General features: G+C 40.2%; 1 protein-coding gene across 2 annotated transcripts in view; it reads left to right on the top strand.

Moving 5' to 3' along the window:
* MARCHF8 (membrane associated ring-CH-type finger 8) overlaps positions 1-19,187 on the top strand; it is a 91,953-nt gene that overhangs the window by 30,694 nt on the left and 42,072 nt on the right. For both annotated transcript variants that reach the window (XM_079793728.1, XM_079793729.1), the window contains exon 2: positions 15,896-16,075. In XM_079793728.1, coding sequence (XP_079649854.1) covers positions 15,974-16,075 — 102 coding nt within the window. In that variant the 5' untranslated portion in view covers positions 15,896-15,973. The remainder of the gene's footprint in view (positions 1-15,895; positions 16,076-19,187) is intronic.

Genomic DNA, 19,187 nt, shown 5'->3' on the forward strand with positions numbered 1-19,187 from the left:
TCAGTATTCTTATACTTGTCCTGTTAGCAAGGGAATATGCATGGCTATTCCATAACTTTCCTCAGGTTCAGAATCTTCTGGAAAATGTAAACATTAGACCAGTAATCATGCTTGGCTCCCCTAATTTACACACATGGTGGAGTGGTTCTACTGAGGTCTCCCTTCCTCATTGGAGAAGCCATGATGGCATGCAGTGTCACGAGCTCAGTCCCGCCTGCCCCACGTTGTCTTCTCACTCACTGGATCAGCCTTGGCTCCTCTCTGTTGCTCCCTCCTTAGGATTCCTCATCGCACATACTGGCCTTCAGTCTGCGGCATGTCTCCTCTCCTGGCTGTGCCCTTGCCTTTGGCCAAGGACTTACAACACCAGGCCCCATCAGTTTTCCTTAGGGGTCTATTCTCCTCCCACTGGGCAACATGGCTGGTCAAATCTGGAGTTCATTCTGCTCCTCTTCTTGGCTTTGAAGTTGAAGTTGAACGTTGAAGTTGAACGTTGGAAAATTACCTTGAATAATCTACTGAATAGTTTAAAGATATGGCTATAGTTTTATATAGTTACTAGAGGCCTGGTGAACGAAATTTGTGCACTGGGGGGAGGAGGGGTGTCCCTCAGCCCAACCTGCACCCTCTCCAATCTGGGACCCCTCGGGGGATGTCCGACTGCCGGTTTAGGCCCTCTCACAATCTGGGACTGCTGGTTCTTAACCACTCGCCTGCCTGCCTGCCTGATTGCTCCTAACCGCTTCTGCCTGCCAGCCTGATCACTCCCTAACTGTTCCCCTGCTGGCCTGATTGATGCCTAACTGCTCGCCTGCCGGCCTGGTTGCCACCAACTGCCCTCACCTGCTGGCCTGGTCACCCCCAACTGCCCTCCCCTGCCAGCCTGGTTACTCCCAACTGCCCTCCCCTGCAGACCTGGTTGCCCCCAACTGCCCTCCCCTGCAGGCCTGGTCCCCCCTAACTGCCCTCCCCTGCAGGCCTGGTCACCCCCAACTGCCCTCCCTGCTGGCCTGGTCTACCCCAACTGCCCTCCCCTGCCACCCCAATCAGCCCCAACACCCTCCCCTGCTGGCTTGATCACCCACAACTTGTGGCAGCCATCTTGTGACAGCCATCTTGTGACAACGTGGGGGCAGCCATCTTGTGTTGGCCATCTTGTGATGACGTGAGGGCACGAGGGCCACCAAGGCTTTTATTAGTATAGATAATAGTTAAAAGATGGACTATAGTTTTAAAATACAATATTTTTCTGTGGCTTGTGATATAAATTTTCAAGTGAACTTAAATTGATACATTTAAATATCTGTTATCAATTGGACTCAGCTATTTTGAGGCACATCTTACTACCTTAAAATATCCACTTTTGAAATATCTAAATTACTATCTCAAAATTTGATTAAGTATACTAGTACTATACCAATTACTTTGGTCAAATGTCCCTCCCTATAGACAAAAGTGCAGCAAAAAGCCTGTATCTAATACTTTGAATGTGGAGTCCATCTTTATTATTCATGGAATTTTAATAATTACCATAACAAAGTGAGCAACACACCAGGTTTTACCTTTGTCTTTCCAACAGTTGTGCCACAGTGAGATAAAAGCATAAAGGAACAACAAATCGATATCTCTTTCAAATTAATCAATAAATAAAAAATTTAAAAAGGTACTCAGTTACCATTAAAAAACAGAAGAAAATCAAAAAAAAGGAAAAAAAAGAAAAGTAAAACCTGCTTAGTTCACTTTGTAAGTTGCCGCGGGCTGTCATATCAGTGACATGTCTGTGAAGCCTGAGCCAGCTGCTTGACTGCTCTGAGCCGCGTGTAAAGTGGAGATAAAGGTTTCCCTGCGGCTGGCTCTGCTGTGGGAGAATGAAATCATCCACGCAGAGCACTTACAGTTTCTCGATACTTTCTTCGGGTGTATTTTTCTTCCAGCGTTATTATTTACAGGTAGTATTTCTGTACTTTTCAGTTTATTTCTCTTGCTTTGTTATCTGTTTAAAGAGTTTGACAAGAAAAAAATATGCTGTTATGTTCTAACTTAGATTATAGCGGCCAGAGAGTGAGAGAAAGCGACAGAACAGTAGCCTGTTAATAGCTGTGGAGCAACTAACAAAAGACCGCTCCTGTCTGGCTGATGGGATTTTAGATTACCTTACGGGTGGCTATTTCTGCGATTATCCAAAAGAGAGAACAGCAGGCGCCACCACCCCAGGAGCCTCTGCTGCTGCTGCTTTTTTTTTATTTTTTATTTTTATTGTTCAAGGTAAAATTTTACTAAAACATAACTCACAAGTGATCCAAATGCAGCAAAAAGGACCCTGTAGGCATCCCATTTTCACAGAGTTCCCCAATTTTTTTTTTAATTCTTTATTGCTTAAAGTATTACATATAGTATTACATATGTCTCCTTTTTTCCCCATTGACCTCTCCCTGGTCACCCCCATCCCCAGCACATGTCCTCTGCTTCTTATTCACGCGTGAGCTTTCCAGTCTTGTCCACAGCCCATCCAAGGGACAAACACTTCTGCCTTGGACTCTGCATCTATCTCAGAACTGCGCTGCTTCAGCTTCTTTCTCCCACCCACCCCAGCCCCGTTGTCTAGAGCTAATGTAAACTCTTTCAGAAAGGCTTACATTCTCTCCCCGACCCCTTACTTGATGTATAAAAATACTCAACAACTCTAGGACACTGGACATGTCTTCTCACCTAGCCATGTCCTTGGCGGTTCAGACTTCATGCCCAAGGACCTACCTGGTCTTTCTCTCTAGCCATGGCTTAATAAATCCTTTCTTTTAAAAAAGACTTTCAGCAGGGAAGTTATTTTTTGGTTTAATGTGTTTATATTTTAGATTTCATTTTCCATTTATCTTTAGCATTTCTTATTCTTTTTGCAGCATTGTTCTTGCTTTTTATTATCTGTAGTCATGCTCCAAATTATTCTAGGTAATTTTTAAAAATTGTATTTATTAAATTGACTGGGGTGACATTGGTCAGCATATATGTTTCATGTGTGCATTTCTATGTTACAAGATATGTATATTGTATTGTGTGCCCACCACCCAAAGTCAAATCTTCTCCTGTCACCTTATATTAGGACCCCTTTCTCCCCCCACCCCCTTTCTTCTGGCAACTGCTGTTTGTGTTCATAAGTTTCAGTTTTATATCCCACATATGAGTGAAATCATATAATTCTTAGCTTTTTCTGACTGACTTGTTTCACTTAGCATAATGTTCTCAAGGTCCATCCATTTTATTGCAAATGGCGCTATTTCATCCTTTCTTATGGCTGAGTAGTATTCCATTGTGTACACATATCACATCTTCCTTACCCAGTCCTCTATCACAGGACACTTTGGTTGTGTCCATGTCTTGGCCACCGTGAATAATGCTCAGTGAACATAGGGGCACATATATCTTTGAGAATACATGATTTTGCGTTTTTCAGGTATATGCCCAGGAGAGGAATTGCTGGGTTGTATGGTAGCTCTAGTCTTAATTTTTTGAGGAATCACCAAAACGCTTTCCATAGTGGCTGTACAAGTCTGCATTCCCACCAGCAGTGAATGAGGGTTCCCTTTTTCCTACAATCTCTCCAACACTTGTTAGTGCTTGTCTTGATGATAATGGCCACTCTTAACAAGTGTGAGGTGGTATCTCGTTGTAGTTTTGATTTGCATTTCCCTAATTGCCAGTGAGGTTGAACATCTTTTCATAAACTACTGGCTGTTCATATGTCTTCTTGGGAGAGGTGTATTTTTAGGTCTTCTATCCTCTTTTTGATTGGGTTGCTAGTTTGTTTGGTGTTGAGATTTACAAGTTTGGAAATTAAACCTTTGTTGGATTGAATATTTGCAAATATCATCTCCCATCTTGCTGACCGTCTCTTTGATTTATTGTCAGTTTCTTTTGCTGTGCAGAAGCTTTTTAGTTTGATATCGTCCCATTCCTTTATTTTTGCATTTACTTCCCTTGCCTTTGGCGTCAAGTTCATAAAATGTTCTGTATGACCCAGGTCCGTAAGTTTGGTACCTATGTCATCTTCTATGTAATTTATTGTTTCAAGTGTTACATTTAGGTCTTTGATCCATTTTGAATTAATTTTTGTACATGGGGACAAACTGTAATCCAGTTTCATTCGTTTGCATGTGGCTTTTCAGTTTTCCTGGCACCATTTATTGAAGAGAATATCTTTACTCTATTGTGTGTGTGACTGGCTCCTTTAGAATTGTGTATAGGAGATGTAGTACCCAAAGTCTTGTACTGAAAAACACCAGTTTTTTTTAAAAAAATATTTATTATTCAGATTATTACAGATGTTCTTCTTTTTAGATTCACTTGTTGATAGATATGTATTTGTTGTCACTTTGTTGTTCATAATTTTTATCTTTACCTTTTTCTTCTTCCTCTTCTTAAAGAATACCCTTCAGCATTTCATATAATCCTGGTTTGGTGGTGATGAATTCCTTTAGCTTTTTCTTGTCTGTGAAGCTCTTTATCTGACCTTCAATTCTGAATGATAGCTTTGCTGGGTAGAGTAATCTTGGTTGTAGGTTCTTGCTATTCATCACTTTGAATATTTCTTGCCACTCCCGTCTGGCCTGCATAATTTCTGTTGAGAAATCAGCTGACAGTCGTGTGGGTGCTCCCTTGTAGGTAACTAACTGTTTTTCTCTTGCTGCTTTTAATATTCTCTCTTTGTCTTTTGCCCTTGGCATTTTAATTATGATGTGTCTTGGTGTGGTCCTCTTTGGATTCCTTTTGTTTGGGGTTCTGTGTGCTTCCTGGACTTGTAAGTCTATTTCTTTCACCAGGTGGGGGAAGTTTTCTGTCATTATTTCTTCAAATAGGTTTTCAGTATCTTGCTCTCTCTCTCTCTTCTGGCACCCCCATAATTCGGATGTTGGTACACTTGAAGTTGTCCCAGAGGCTCCTTACGCTATCTTTGAATTTTTGGATTCTTTTTTCTTTTTGCTTTTCCGGCTGAGTGTTTTTTGCTTCTTTATATTTCAAATCTTTGACTTGATTCTTGCGGTCCTCTAGTCTTCTGTTAGGTCTCTGTATAATATTTTTTATTTCAGTCAGTGTATGTTTAATTTCTAGTTGGTCCTTTTTTATATCCTCGAGGGTCTCGCTAAAAATATCGGCCTTTTCTTGGAAATTCTTGAAAAACCTTATAACCGTGGTTTTGAACTCTATAACCAGTCATTTGTTTTCCTCCATTTCTTTCATTTGTGATCTGTTTCTTTGTCTCCACATTTTCGCTGCTTCCCTGAGTTGGTAGGGTAGCTTTGTGTGCTAGGTGTCCTATAGGGCCCAGTGGCTCAGCCTCCCCAGTTACCTGAGGTGGACACTCTTGGTGCACCCCTTTGTGGACTGTGTGCTCAGCCTTGTTGTAGTTAAGTCTTGATTGTTGTTGGTATCACTGGGAGGAATTGACCTCCAGGCCAATTGGCTGTGAGGATCAGCTGTGTCTACGCTGGGAGAACTTCTGTGCTGGAGACACTCTTATGAGACAAGACTTGCAAAATTGCAAAAGCCTCTGTGTTCAGCTTGGATGGGGCAGGGTTTCAGGGCGGAGAAGACAGCCTTGGTTTCCCGTCAGCCCTGCCCTATGAGGCCCCTAGGTCTCAGTGTCCCTCGGTAATCGCTGCAAGCACCTCTGGGAGAAAACCGCCCTCGAGTTTCGCCTGCTGCCAGACAGTACAGTTTCTCCCCGAATGAGTCTGGGTTCCCAGAAACTTGCCCGGAACTGGAGTTCAGCGCAGTCGGGAGCTTCCGTCTCCCTCCCGCTTTAGAAAGCCAGCCGCGCACTCAGCCTCCCGTGCATTCAGCAGTCAGTCCTCTCTGTGTGCGCGCACCTCCTGACCTCTGCCTTCCGCAGCTTCCGAGTCTCAGTGTGCTTTCTCTTTCCCTGATAGTACAGATTCCCCCCGAATGAGTCTGGATTCCCAGCGTCTCGCCCGGGACTGGAGTTCAGCGCAGTCGGGAGTTTCTGTCTCCCTCCTGCTTTAGAAAGCCCCAGCCACACGTGCACACAGCCGCCCATCCTCTCCACGTGTCTCCGTACCTCTGCCTCCTGCAGCTCCTCTGATTCTCAATGTGCTTTCCTCTTTTCTTCTAGTTGTAGAATTTCCACTCGGCCAGCTTTCCTGTGGTTCTGGATGGTGTCTGTTTTGTCTTTTAGTTGTAGTTTTGAAATTGTTGTGCGAGGAAGCAGTTTAGGTGTTTGCCTATGCCGCCATCTTGGTTTCTCCTCCACACTTTCAAATGATATATTTTTACTATTTCTTGATTTATAAATATTAAATAGCATCTGTTCTCTTGGTTTTATTCCTCAACTCTCTTCTCCCCCTCATACTGTTTTGGTTATATTACAATGTGCTTATATCATTATAATGTTTATATCATTATCAGTATTGGAGTATTGTTTATTTTGGAGCCAAATGATTACCTTCTGTTTTCTTTTGTTATTGTTAATTGCTTTATGTTTTTACTTGTGTTTTTCTCAGACTTACCCTTAGTTCTTTAAGGTGTTCATGATATTACCTGTCACTCCATTTTCCTTGTTGAGACTTCTTTTATTCTAGACACCTGGCTCCTGGAAGTGTTCATATGTCTACTCCATTTGGTGCTGATAGTCTCTAGGCTGTTGTGCAGCTGCAGTCCTGAAACTTTGCTTTGTGCCTCTCCTAAGTTATAATGACCATTTTCTGCGTTGTGTGTTTTTCCATTCCTTGATTTAGCCCTTTAATTTGTTAGAGTACACTTTCAAGAGTTTACTTTAAAAAGGTGACAGGAAATTTATTTTCTGACTTTACTCATACCTACCCCATGATACTATTATTTTCCTTTCTGATTTATTTGATAGTTTGTCTGGCTATGAAATATTCTCTCAGAATTTTGAAGGCATTGTTTGGATTTCTCATTTGGATCTATTGATGCTGTTGAGGGATTTAATTCTCTTTTGCAGTGTAATCCCTCCTTCTCCTGATCATCAGGCAGATACTCCCCACTGAAAAATTTTATTTTTTGGATTTTTCTTTGTCCTTGGTGTCTTGGGATTTTGCCACAATGTCCTCTAGGTCTACTCATGTTGCAAATGAAAGCACACTTCTTTTTAATGGCTGGATTATACTCCATTTTATATAGGTGCCATATTTTCTTTCTTTATTGATCCATCAGTGGACACAGATTGCTTCCATGTCTTGGCTATTGTGAACATTGGAGTATAAATATCTTTTTGAGTTAGTGTTTTTGTTTTCTTCCAGTAAACATCCAGAAGTGAAATTGCTGGATTATATGATAATTTCATTTTAAAATTTTTTTGAGGAATCTTCATACTGTTTTACATAGTGACTGCATCATTTTACATTGCCACCAACATTGTATGAGAGTTCCCCTAGTCTACATCCTTGCCAACACTTTTTTTGTTTGTTTGTTTGTTTGGCCTTTTTGATAATAGCTATTCTGACAGGTGTGAAATGATACCTCATTGTGGTTTTGATTTGCAATTCCCTGTTATTAGTGATTAGTGATCTTGAACACCTTTATGTGTCCCTCTTGGTTACTTGTATGTCTTCTTTGGAAAAATGTCTGTTCAGATCTTTTGCTCATCTTTTAAAAGGATTGTTTGTTTCTTTTCTATTGAGTTGTTGTGTGAGTATTTTTTTAAAAAATTCATTGTGCTAGATGCTTACTGGACCTTTCATTGTGGGGGCTTGCATCTTTCAGTTCCTGGGACTTTCTTGTATTATTTATTTGAGTATTTCCTTCCCTCTGTGCTGTCTGCTCCTTTTTTCTGCAACTCCTTTTGGGTAAGATGCTGGAATATTTAAACTGATCTGCAGATATTCTTGTATTCACAAATCCTGGTCTTCTCGGTATTATTTTCTGTTGTATATTTTTGTACCAACTTTTTGGAAAATTCTGTGACTGAGTTTTCTGACCCTTCTGTTGAATTTTTAGTTTTGTTTATAATTTTTAAGTTTTAAGAGTGGCTTTAGTTTTTTTTTCTTTTTATATTATCATATTTTGTTTTTATGGATGCCATATCATGCATACCTCTAAGCAGATATTGATTACCTTATTTAAAGGGACTAAAAATACTTTAGAAAATTATCTTTATTTTCCCCAGTTTTCTTTTTTGTATGTATTATTTTGGTTCCTTTTATTTTGGAGCTCTTCTAAGTTTAATCAGCAAATAAGAAAGGCCAAGAACAGTTTCTGTGAAATGGGCAGCAGAGGTTAGATTGCATTAAATTGAGTTGTAGAAGACGAGAAAATGAGACAATTGTAGATAACTCAGGAAGTTTGGTTATAGAGGAAAAGGGAATAGGAACTTTCAAATAATTTTTATTTTTGCTTTTACTTTTTTACTTATTGATTTGAGAAAGAGAGAGAGAAACATGAATTTGTTGTTCAACTTATTTACATCTATTGGTTTGGTTGCTTCTTGTATGTGCCCTGGCTGGAGATTGAACCTTGGCATAGAGGGACAACGCTCTAACCAACTGAGCTACTCGGCCAGGGACTTTCTATTTGCTTTTGAAGATGAAAACACACAAAACACTTTAAAATTCTGTATCAGTGTGGAATTTTATAATTTTTAAATAGCATCCAGTGACATAAACTGCTTATTCTATGCCTTTATCGTGGAAAACTGATTCTATTACTTCGTTGATGTGTTAGGAGTCTTTAGGAAGGAGAGGTTGAAAATAGGGGTAGGAGGAAGGCTTTGGAGGGAAGCCTCTTAATAGGTGGGTGAGGAGGGGGGCAGAGAGCCCAGTACATTCTCAGACCTGGGGTCACTTCTTCATTTGTGTTACATGATTTACATACTTTACAAAAGGGATGGGGCCAGTGAGTCCGTTTATATGATTGGCAGCAGGAAATTGATAAACTTTTACAGTAAATATTGTTTAACCAGTGAAAGTGCCCAATCTTGTGGTCAGATCCTGGACACGTGGGTTTCCTTCACACAAGGAAATCTGTTGTTAAGAAAGAACAATACATTCTTCTCTGGTGAAAAGAAGACTTTCAGTATTGTGGAACAAGAGGTTTCTTTTATAACATTGATTAAAAGAACAAAAATTTACTAATAGCTTGTGTTATTCTGTGCTCTGTGAAAGATGGTGGTTCCTGCCACAGAAATGTTTCTGCCATAGTAACAGGGACATATAATGAAAAAAAAAAAAAAAAGTAGTGTAAGGAACAGATAGCCTTCTAAGTGCTGGCAGATGCTCAGATTCTTTGACAGTGGACAAGTACTAACCTCCCCTTGTCTGCCATGTTATAATGCTGTATTCCTACTTGCTAGCAGTTCATGTTCTGAGCCTTCATTTCTGCTGGTGTGTAAAGGCCATTCCAGTGTGTTAACAATTGTGGGTCATATGCAAACTGGAAATAGTATGACATGAAAATATTAATCAAGTCTAACTCGGTGTAAAATATAAAATAATACAGTCTCTAAAATAAGTAACTTTGGAATGAAAGTCATATTTAATAAAACATCATGAAAAAGGCAAGATAGACCCATGATTCTCTATGCTACCTTTTGAGGGAGAGTACTATACAAAAATATTAGAAGAAATATTGAAAATATTAAGAAGGAGAATAAAACATACACTATGATAGTTATAAATATCTGCGTCTTGTGAATGCACCCCACTACTTTATTCCTGTAGGAAAATTAGGCTTGAATTCTGTGAGGCCTTCAAATAGTACTTCTCACAGAAAATGAGCCCTTTTATGGCTTATTTATTTACTAGAGGCCCGGTGCACAAAATTCATGCATGGGGGTGGTCCCTCAGCCCGGCCTGCACCCTCTCCAATCCAGGACCCCTCGGGGGATGTCCGACTGCTGGTTTAGGCTGATCTCACAGTCGGACATCCCTCTCACAATCCAGGACTGCTGGCTACTAACTGCTCACCTGCCTGCCTGCCTGATCGCCCCTAACCACTCTGCCTACCTGCCTGATCGCCCATAACTGCCTCTGCCTGCCTGATGCCCCTAACTGCTCCCTTGCTGGCCTGATCACCCCTAACTTCTCTCCCCTGCCAGCCTGATCGCCCCTAACCACCTCTGCCTGCTGACCTGATCGCCCCTAACCGCTCTCCCAGGTTGGCCTGATCGCCCCTAACCGCTCTGCCTCCCTGCCTGATTGCCCCTAACCGCCTCTGCCTCGGCCTCCACCACCATGGCTTTGTCCAGTCTATCTGGGCTAATTAGCATATTGCCCTTTTATTAGTTTAGATAATAAAATTCTGACCATTACCAACCAATGTGGAATGACAAGCTTTTAGTTTTAGCTCTTTAAAAATATATATAAACTATAAAAGTAATATATCATTACTAAAGGTTTAGATATAGAGAAGTGAAAATCATTTATATTGGCATATTATTTAATCTATTTGCTTTTTATGAATTCCCTTCCAAGATTTTTGCTGTGTATCTATAACATAATTATAATACATGTAAAATTTTATCACCTGCTTTTTATCATGCCCATATTTCTCTGGCTTCTAATGCTTACCTGATATCCCTTTGATTGTATTAGTACCACAGTTCACTCAACTTTTCCCCAGTTTGGGGAAATTAAGGGTATTTCTGTTTTTCTTTGTTGTAAATAATGTTATATTGAAAATTTGGGGGCTTGTAGATTTTTATATATTTTCTCAGGTGAAGCTTCCCAAAAGTAAGCTCTCCCATAGTTTCTGAGCTCTCTGGCTTATAGGTTCCCTGATGGGCATTGTGATTCTACCATACGAGGATCATGAGAACACAGACTCAGTCCAGATTGGTCAATGACAGGCTTTGCTATATTTTTGTAAAATTTTATTAAATATTAAGTGAGGATCCATGCTACTCCTCATTTGTGAAATGGCTGTTTCTAAGCCCTGACCATTTATTTATTGGGATTTTAATGTGTTTTTTAAAGCTATTTATCTTAACTTCTTATATAACTTTCTGTCCTATATTGTACAAATATTTTCCAGTCCTTTTTTTTTTGGCTTGTCATTTATTTTTGCTTTTAATTACAGAATCATATCTATAACCCCTTTAAAAATATTTTTATTGATTTCAGAGAGGAAGGGAGAGAGAGAGAGAGAGAGAGAGAGAGAGAGAGAGAGAGAGAGAGAGAGAAACATTAATGAGAGAGAATCATGGATCGGCTGCCTCCTGCACTCCACTGGGGATCAAGCCCACAACCCGGGTATTAACCCAGACCAGGAGTCAAACCACGACCCCCTGGTTTATAGGTCAGTGCTCAACCACTGAGCCACCATGGCTGGGCTATGTAACTCTTTTTCTTTTGTGACCCTCTCCCCTTCAAATTCTAAGCTTAAAAAGAAAGTTTCTTTTTAGTTCCTTAATATATTCATTTGCAATTGTATTTTATATTTTTACATTAAACTTTTATATCCATCAGAATTTATTATGATGAATGAAGTGTGTCCTTTTTCCTTCCCAATTGTTAACCAGTGATCCCAATACCATTTATTCAGTAATTTGTTCCTTTCCTATAATTCTGTGCTTTTTCTTCTATTAGCTATTATATTCTTCTTGTATAATTCAGCCAGTTTCTGCACTGTTTTCTGTCTTATAACAAACTATACCTTGCTGTTTAATAATGATTACTCCCTTGTAATGTTTTAATATTTCTTATCTCCCTATTGGTTCTTCCCTAGCATTTTTATTTAATCATCTCATTATTATGCATAATTTTAGAATCATTTTATCAAGTAAAAAAATCTTGCTTAGGCTTTGATTGGAATTACATTAAATATATGCTTTAATTTGGAGAGAACACAACTTATTAGAGTATTCAGATCTATTCTAAAGTCACTAAAATGTTTTTCATTAAATGTTCTTAAGCTTTAAAATCATTTATCTCTAATTATCTTATGTTTTTTGTATTATTGGTGTACAGGAATGTTGGTGACATTAATGTGTTTTGTCAACCTTAAAAATAAAACAGCCAGTTATTTCACCAGCAAAATGGTTTTATTCAGGGATAGCAAAGAATTGCAATTTGGGGCAAGCAAGCTACAGGAAAACCTCAGGCAAGTCCAGCAAGAAAAGGAGGGGAATGTTGCTTTATAGAGAAAAAGGAGGAGGCTGGGAAGGGCTGTTTCGAATGAAGCCCATTGGAAGAAAGCAGGGCTTGGGGGCGGTGCAGCATTTGCCACGGGCTGGGGTCTGTAATTGACGGGGAGTGGTAGTGCACCAGGGCCCCACCTCCTGGCCTCCAGGCTTCATTTTAAATGAGGTTTCTTCTATCCTGCTTCCCAGTTACATACTTTGTTCTTACACTAGCATATTTACTGATTTTATACAAATGTTTATGTTTTTATCTGATTCCATTAGATCTTAGAAAATTCCTTTGAACTCTTCCCTTGTACTACAAAGTTCTCTTTTTATCATTAACTTATCACAGCAGAAAAAATTTATATATTAAGTAATAGCAGTGGTAATGTGCTTATTTTGCTTTTAAGTTTAATTAAAATGCCTCTAAGAGTTCTGCTCTGTGAGTGTAATGTTAAATTTTGTGAGAGAGGTGCTTTTTAAAAATTAGGGACCCTCCATTGCTGTTTTCTAAAAGGTTTTAAAATTCTGTGTGGATAATGGGTTTACATTTGTGAATAGCATCTAATGACATACACGACTGATTCTGCAGGTTTTCCTTGTGAATCGGATTCTGTTCCTGGGTGTCCAGGTGTCACAGTATGCTGGTGCGCTCCGCACACTGTGTACATATTGTGGGTTTCCCACAGGCATGTCAAGCTCATTGTGCCATGGTGACCCCCTTGCCCCCCGCTCCGCTGGTATCCCGGTCTTGTAAATGTACAGCTAGAAGCCTGGGTGTGGCTTAGACCCTGGCTGGGTTATGTCAGTCCCCCTTTTCAGATGGTCCCTCTCCATCCACCACTCTCACCGCTTTAGGTGTGGCCTCGATCATTCAGGGCTGTGTGTTACCGTTGTCTCCGCACTCCGGCTTTCTCTTTCTTGCTGTCTGCTAGTTACTATGCACAGGCTTCTCCTTTTTTATATGAGACCTGCTTCTGATAGAGACAGGCTTGACTTAAACTGATTTATTCTGAGTGCCAGTCATGGTACTGAGACCAACAACTCACAGTAGGGAGGAGCAGGGCACTGCTGGAGCTTGGCTCCCTATGAGCAAGGGTGCAGGGAGGCATGCAGACCTGGGGTGGCTGTGCCTCAGGGAGGCTGCGACTGGCATCTTTGTCACAGCATTGTTGTTGGGCTGGGCGAGTCCTTTGTTCATTTGACCATCTGGAGACACACAGAAGAGCTTGATGGTTAGGCTACACTGGTTGTCATGTGGACCAGAGCTTTCTACCTCTCCCCTCATAGGGACAGCATTGTCAACTTTGCTTTCCCGCAGAGTCATGCTGCTGAGCTGCTTAATAGATGTCAGAAAGGATTTGAGGTCCCAATTGTTTAAATCTTGTGTCAGACTGAGCTGTAGGAAGACAGGGATAGTACTGGGAAAGCAAAGCAAACAAATTGGCTTTTGTGAGGCCACGAGAGGAATCATGCAGATGCCTGAAAAGGCAGGCTGGGAAATGTGCTGATGTTAAAACCCGTACATTTGTGCATGTGTCCAGTCTTATTTGAGCTCCACAGTAACCCTATAAGCTGAGCAGAGATGATTACTTTCTCTTTTACAGATGAAGAAACCAGGCACTGAAATGTATCAGTTTGCCCAACATCACAGTTAGTATTTAATAGAGTCAATGCTTACGTTTCTGATTGCTGATTACGCACTCTTCCTGTTGCCTTTCTCAAAACTGGAAGAGTGATAGCATAACAGTTCGTCCATTTTATCTAGATAAATCATGTTAGGGATAGCACAAAGGAGAAGTAGGGTTTTATCCATATTAACCCATATGATTTCCATATTCTTCTTTTAAACAGCTTTATTGGGATACTAGAGGCCTGGTGCATGAAATTCGTGCATGGGGGTGGGTCCCCTCAGCCTAGCCTGCACCCTCTCCAATCTGGGATCCCTCTCACAATCCTGGACCACTGGCTCCTAATCGCTCACCTGCCTTCCTGCCTGGTCGCCCCTAACTGCCCCCCCCGCCAGCCTGATCACCCCTAACTGCCCCCTGCTGCTGACCAGGTTGCCCCCAACTGCCCTCTCCCTGCCTACCTGGTTGCCCCTAACTGCCCCCCCCTGCCGGCCTGATTGCCCCTCACTGCCTCTGTGTGCCGGCCTGATCACCCCTAACTGCCCCCCCTGCCAGCCTGGTTGCCCCCAACTGCCCCCCACTGCTGGCCTGGTTGCCTCCAACTGCCCGCCCCCCCCCCCACCCCGCTGGCCTGGTCGCCCCTCATGTCCCCCCTGCCGGCCTGGTCGCTCCACGCAGCCTGCTTCTTCAGTCGTTTGGTCGTCCCTCACTAACCCCCCTGCCGGGCTGGTTGCCCCATGCAGCCTGCTTGTTCAGTTGTTGGTCATCTCTCACTAACCCCCCTGCTGGCCTGGTCATAGGCAGCCATCTTGTGAGGGTGTGGTGGTCAATTTGCATATTACCTCTTTAATTCACATCCATTACAGTCCACTTATTTAAAGTGTGCAGTTCTATGGCTTTTAGTATACATAGAATTATATAACCATCACATACTGAAGTTTAGAACATTTTCATTACCCTAAAAAGAAAACCTATTAGCCATTACCCCCCACCCCCATCCCTACCCCAACCTTTGACAATCACTGTCCTACTTTCTGTTCAATAAATTTGCCTGCTCTGGACATTTCATACAAATATTATCATCCTATATGTGGTTCTTCTTTCACTTAGTATAATGTTTTCAAGTTTTATCTATGTTGTAGCATATATTCATGTTTTATTTCTTTTTATTACTGAATAATATTCTATTGTATACATAACTCATTTTTATTTATCCTTTCATCTGTTTATGGACATTTCAGGTATTTCTGTTTTTGGCTATGAACATCCATGTATATGTTTTTATGTGGGCATTACTTACATTTTTTTGGGTGTGTATATACCCAAGAATGAAATTCCTGGGTCACATGGTAACACTATATTTAACATTTTAAGGAATGGCCAGACTTTATCAAAAGCAGCTACATACATTCCCACCAGGGTGAATGAGGGTTTCAGTTTCTCCACATTCTTGCCAGTGCTTCTCTGTCTTAGTAATTATCCATAGTTAAAGTGGTATCTCATGGTTTTGGTTTACATTCTCCTGTTAGCTAATGATGTTGAGCAATCATTTTTCATTGGGTTGTCTTTTTATTATTGAGTTGTAACAGTCCTTTATATATTTGAGGTACAAGTCCCTTATTAGTTATATGGTTTGCAAAAATAATTATTCTGTCCTATGGTTGTCTTCTCACTTTTTTTACTTTAAATGATTTTTTATTTTTCCATTGTAGTTGACGTAAAATATTATATTAGTTTTTGGTGTACAACCCAGTGATTAGACATTATATAATTTACACAGTGGTCACCTTGATAAATCGAGTGCCCATCTTATACCATACATAGTTACTATATTATTGGCTATATTCCCTATGCTGTACTTTACATCCCATGATTATTCTGTAACTACCAATTTGTATTTCTTAATTGCTTCACCTTTTTCACCCATCCTCCCTGGCAACTGTCAAAATGTTCTCTGTATCTATGAGTCTGTTTCTATTCTGATTGTTTTTATTTTATTTTATGTTTTTATTTCACATATAAGTGAAATCATATGGTATTCGTCTTTCTCTGTCAGACTTATTTCACTCATCACAATATCCTCTAGGTTCGTCCATGTTGTTGCAGAGGGCAAGATTTCATCCCAGTGTACTAAAAGTGTTTTCACTCAGTTATATCTGTCTTCTCTCTCTCTCAGCTTTAAGTCCATGGCCCAAAATGCCTCTACCACTGGAGACTCTCTTCTGTAAAGAAGACGACCAGACAGGAGGCTGGAATGAGCATGCCACTGCATCCAATCTCTGCCATTCCTTCTCAGGATGCCACCTGTTCTAGAGGCTACAGAAGTAAGACCAAAGAAAAGGAGAGGGAAGAGCAGGTAATTTTAGTTTCCTTATTTTTGTTGTTTTCATTAAATATGATCTATAATGGTAAATTCTGAAGATCAAGATTTTCTCTGGTGATATACTAAAAAGCCCAGGTAGTGCTTAGAAATAGTCTTTGTTATTGTTGTTGTTATTTCTCACCAGATAGTGTTTTTTCTTTTTTCAAAAATTTTTTTGATTGTCTACAGTTTTACATATGTCTCCTTTTTCCCCGATTGACGGCCCCCGCCCCAGCCATTCCCACCATGGGCAAGCCCCCACCGCCCCAGTGTCTGTGTCCATTGGTTATGCTAATATGCAAGCATACAAGTCCTTTGGTTGCTCTCTAACCCCCGCCCCCCACCTCCCCTGCCATTTGTCTCTGGATCTATTTTTGTTCATCAAATTATGTTGATCATTATATCCCACATATGAGTGAGATCATGTGATATTTATCTTTCTCCGACTGGCTTATTTTGCTTAGCATAATGCTCTCCAGTTCCATCCATGATGTTGCAAATGGTCAAAGTTCCTTTTTTTTGATAGCAGCGCAGTATTCCATTGTGTAGATGTATCACAACTTTTTAATCCACTCATCTGCTGATGGGTACTTAGGCTGTTTCCAAATCTTAGCTATTGTAAATTGTGCTGCTGTGAACATAGGGGTGCATATATCATTTCTGACTGTTGTTTCTGGTTTCTTGGGATATATTCCTAGAAGTGGGATGACAGGGTCAAATGGGAGTTCCATTTTTAACTTTATGAGGAAACTCCATACTGTCTTCCACAATGGCTGCACCGGTCTGCATTCCCACCAGCACTGAAGGAGGGTTCCTTTTTCTCCACATCCTCGCCAGCACTTGTCGTTTGTTGATTTGTTGATGATAGCCATTATGACAGGTGTGAGATGGTATCTCATTGTTGTTTTGATTTGCATCTCTCGGATGATTAGTGACTTTGAGCATGTTTGCATATATCTCTCAGCCTTCTGTATATCCTCTTTTGAAAAGTGTCTACTTAGGTCCTTTGCCCATTTTTTGATTGGATTGTTTATCTTCCTTTTGTTAAGTTGTATGAGTTCTCTGTATATTTTGGAGATTAAACCCCTATCTGAAATATCATTGGCAAATATGTTCTCCCATGCAGTGGGCTTTCTTGTTGTTTTGTGGATGGTTTCTTTTGCTGTGCAGAAGCTTTTTATTTTGATGTAATCCCATTTGTTTATTTTCTCCTTAGTCTCCATTGCCCTAGGAGCTGTGTCGGTAAAGATATTGCTACGACATATGTCTACTATTTTGATGCCTATAGAGTCTTGTAGGATTTTTATGGTTTCCCATCTTACATTTAAGTCCTTTAGCCATTTTGAGTTTGTTTTTGTGTATGGTATAAGTTGGTGATCTAGTTTCATTTTTTTTGCATGTGTCTGACCAAATTTCCCAACACCATTTATTGAAGAGACTGTCTTGACTCCATTGTATGCTCTTCCCTCCTTTGTCAAATATTAATTGAGCATAATGGCTTGGGTCGATTTCTGGGTTCTCTGTTCTGTTCCATTGGTCTATATGTCTGTTCTTCTGACAGTATCAGGCAGTTTTGAGAACAGTGGCTTTGTAATACATCTTGATATCTGGTATTGTGGTCCTTCCTACTTTGTTCTTCTTTCTCAGGATTGCTGTGGCTATTTGGGGTCTTTATTAATCCAGATGAATTTTTGGAGAGTTTGTTGTAGGTCTGTGAAGTATGCCATTGGTATTTTAATGGGGATTTCATTGAATCTGTAGATTGTTTTGGGTAGTATGGACATTTTAATGATGTTGATTCTACCAATCCATGATCATGGTATATTCTTCCATTTGTTTATGTCTTCCTCTATCTCTTTTTTCAGTGTCCCATAGTTTTCCAAGTACAGGTCTTTTACCTCCTTGGTTAAGTTTATTCCTAGGTATCTTAAAATTTTTGGTGCAATGGTAAATGGGATTGTTTTTTTAGTTTCGCTTTCTGTGAGTTCATTATTGGTGTATAAAAAGGGCATAGATATCTGGGTGTTAATTTTGTGTCCTGCTATATTGCTGAATTCATTTATTAGGTCTAGTAGTTTTTTGATGGAGTCGTTGGAGTTTTCTATGTATAGTATTATGTCATCTGCAAATAAGGACAGTTTACTTCTTCTTTTCCAATTTGGATACCTTTTGTTTCTTCTTCTTGTCTGATCGCTATGGCTAGCACTTCCAGTACTATATCGAACAGGAGTGGTGAAAGTGGGCATCCCTGTCTTGTTCCCATTCTTAAGGGAAATGAGTTTATTTTTTGCCCATTGAGTATGATGTTGGCTGTAGGTTTGTCATATAAGGCTTTTATTATGTTGAGGTATGATTCCTCTATTCCCACTTTACTGAGAGTTTTTATCAAGAAAGGGTGTTGGATTTTGTCAAAGGTTTTTATGCATCGAGTGATATGATTATGTGATTTTTGTCTCTCAGTTTGTTTATGTGATGTATCACTATTATTGATTTGCGGATATTGTGCCATTCTTGCATCCCCGGAATAAATCCCACTTGGTCATGGTCTATGATCTTTCTGATGTACTGCTGGATCCGATTTGCTAGAATTTTGTTGAGGATTTTAGCATCCATGTTTCATGAGGGATATTGGCCTGTAGTTCTCTTTTTTTGTGTTGTCTTTATCTTGTTTTGGAATTAGGGTAATGCTGGCTTCATAGAAAGAGCTTGGACGTGTGCCTTCCTCTTGAATTTTTTTGAATAGTCTGAGGAGGATAGGTTTTAGTTCTTCTTTGAATGCTTTGTAGAACTCCCCTGTAAAACCGTCCGGACCAGGGCTTTTGTTTGCTGGAAGATTTTTGATCGCTGCTTCAATTTCTTCTGTAGTTATCGGCCTAGTCAGGTTTTTTTATTCTTCCTGATTGAGTTTTGGGAGCTTGTATTTTTCTAAGAATATGTCCATTTTATCTAGGTTGTCCATTTTGTTGGAATAGAGTTGTTCATAGTATTTTTTCATAAAACTTTGTATTTCTGTGGGATTGGTTGTTATTTCACCTCTTTCTTTTCTAATTTTGTTTATTTGGGTCTTCTCTCTTTGCTTCTTGGTGAGCCTGGCTAGAGGTTCATC

The sequence above is a fragment of the Cnephaeus nilssonii genome, assembly GCF_951640355.1.
Source record: "Cnephaeus nilssonii genome assembly, chromosome: 16".
In the NCBI taxonomy this organism is placed as follows: Eukaryota; Metazoa; Chordata; class Mammalia; order Chiroptera; family Vespertilionidae; genus Cnephaeus; species Cnephaeus nilssonii.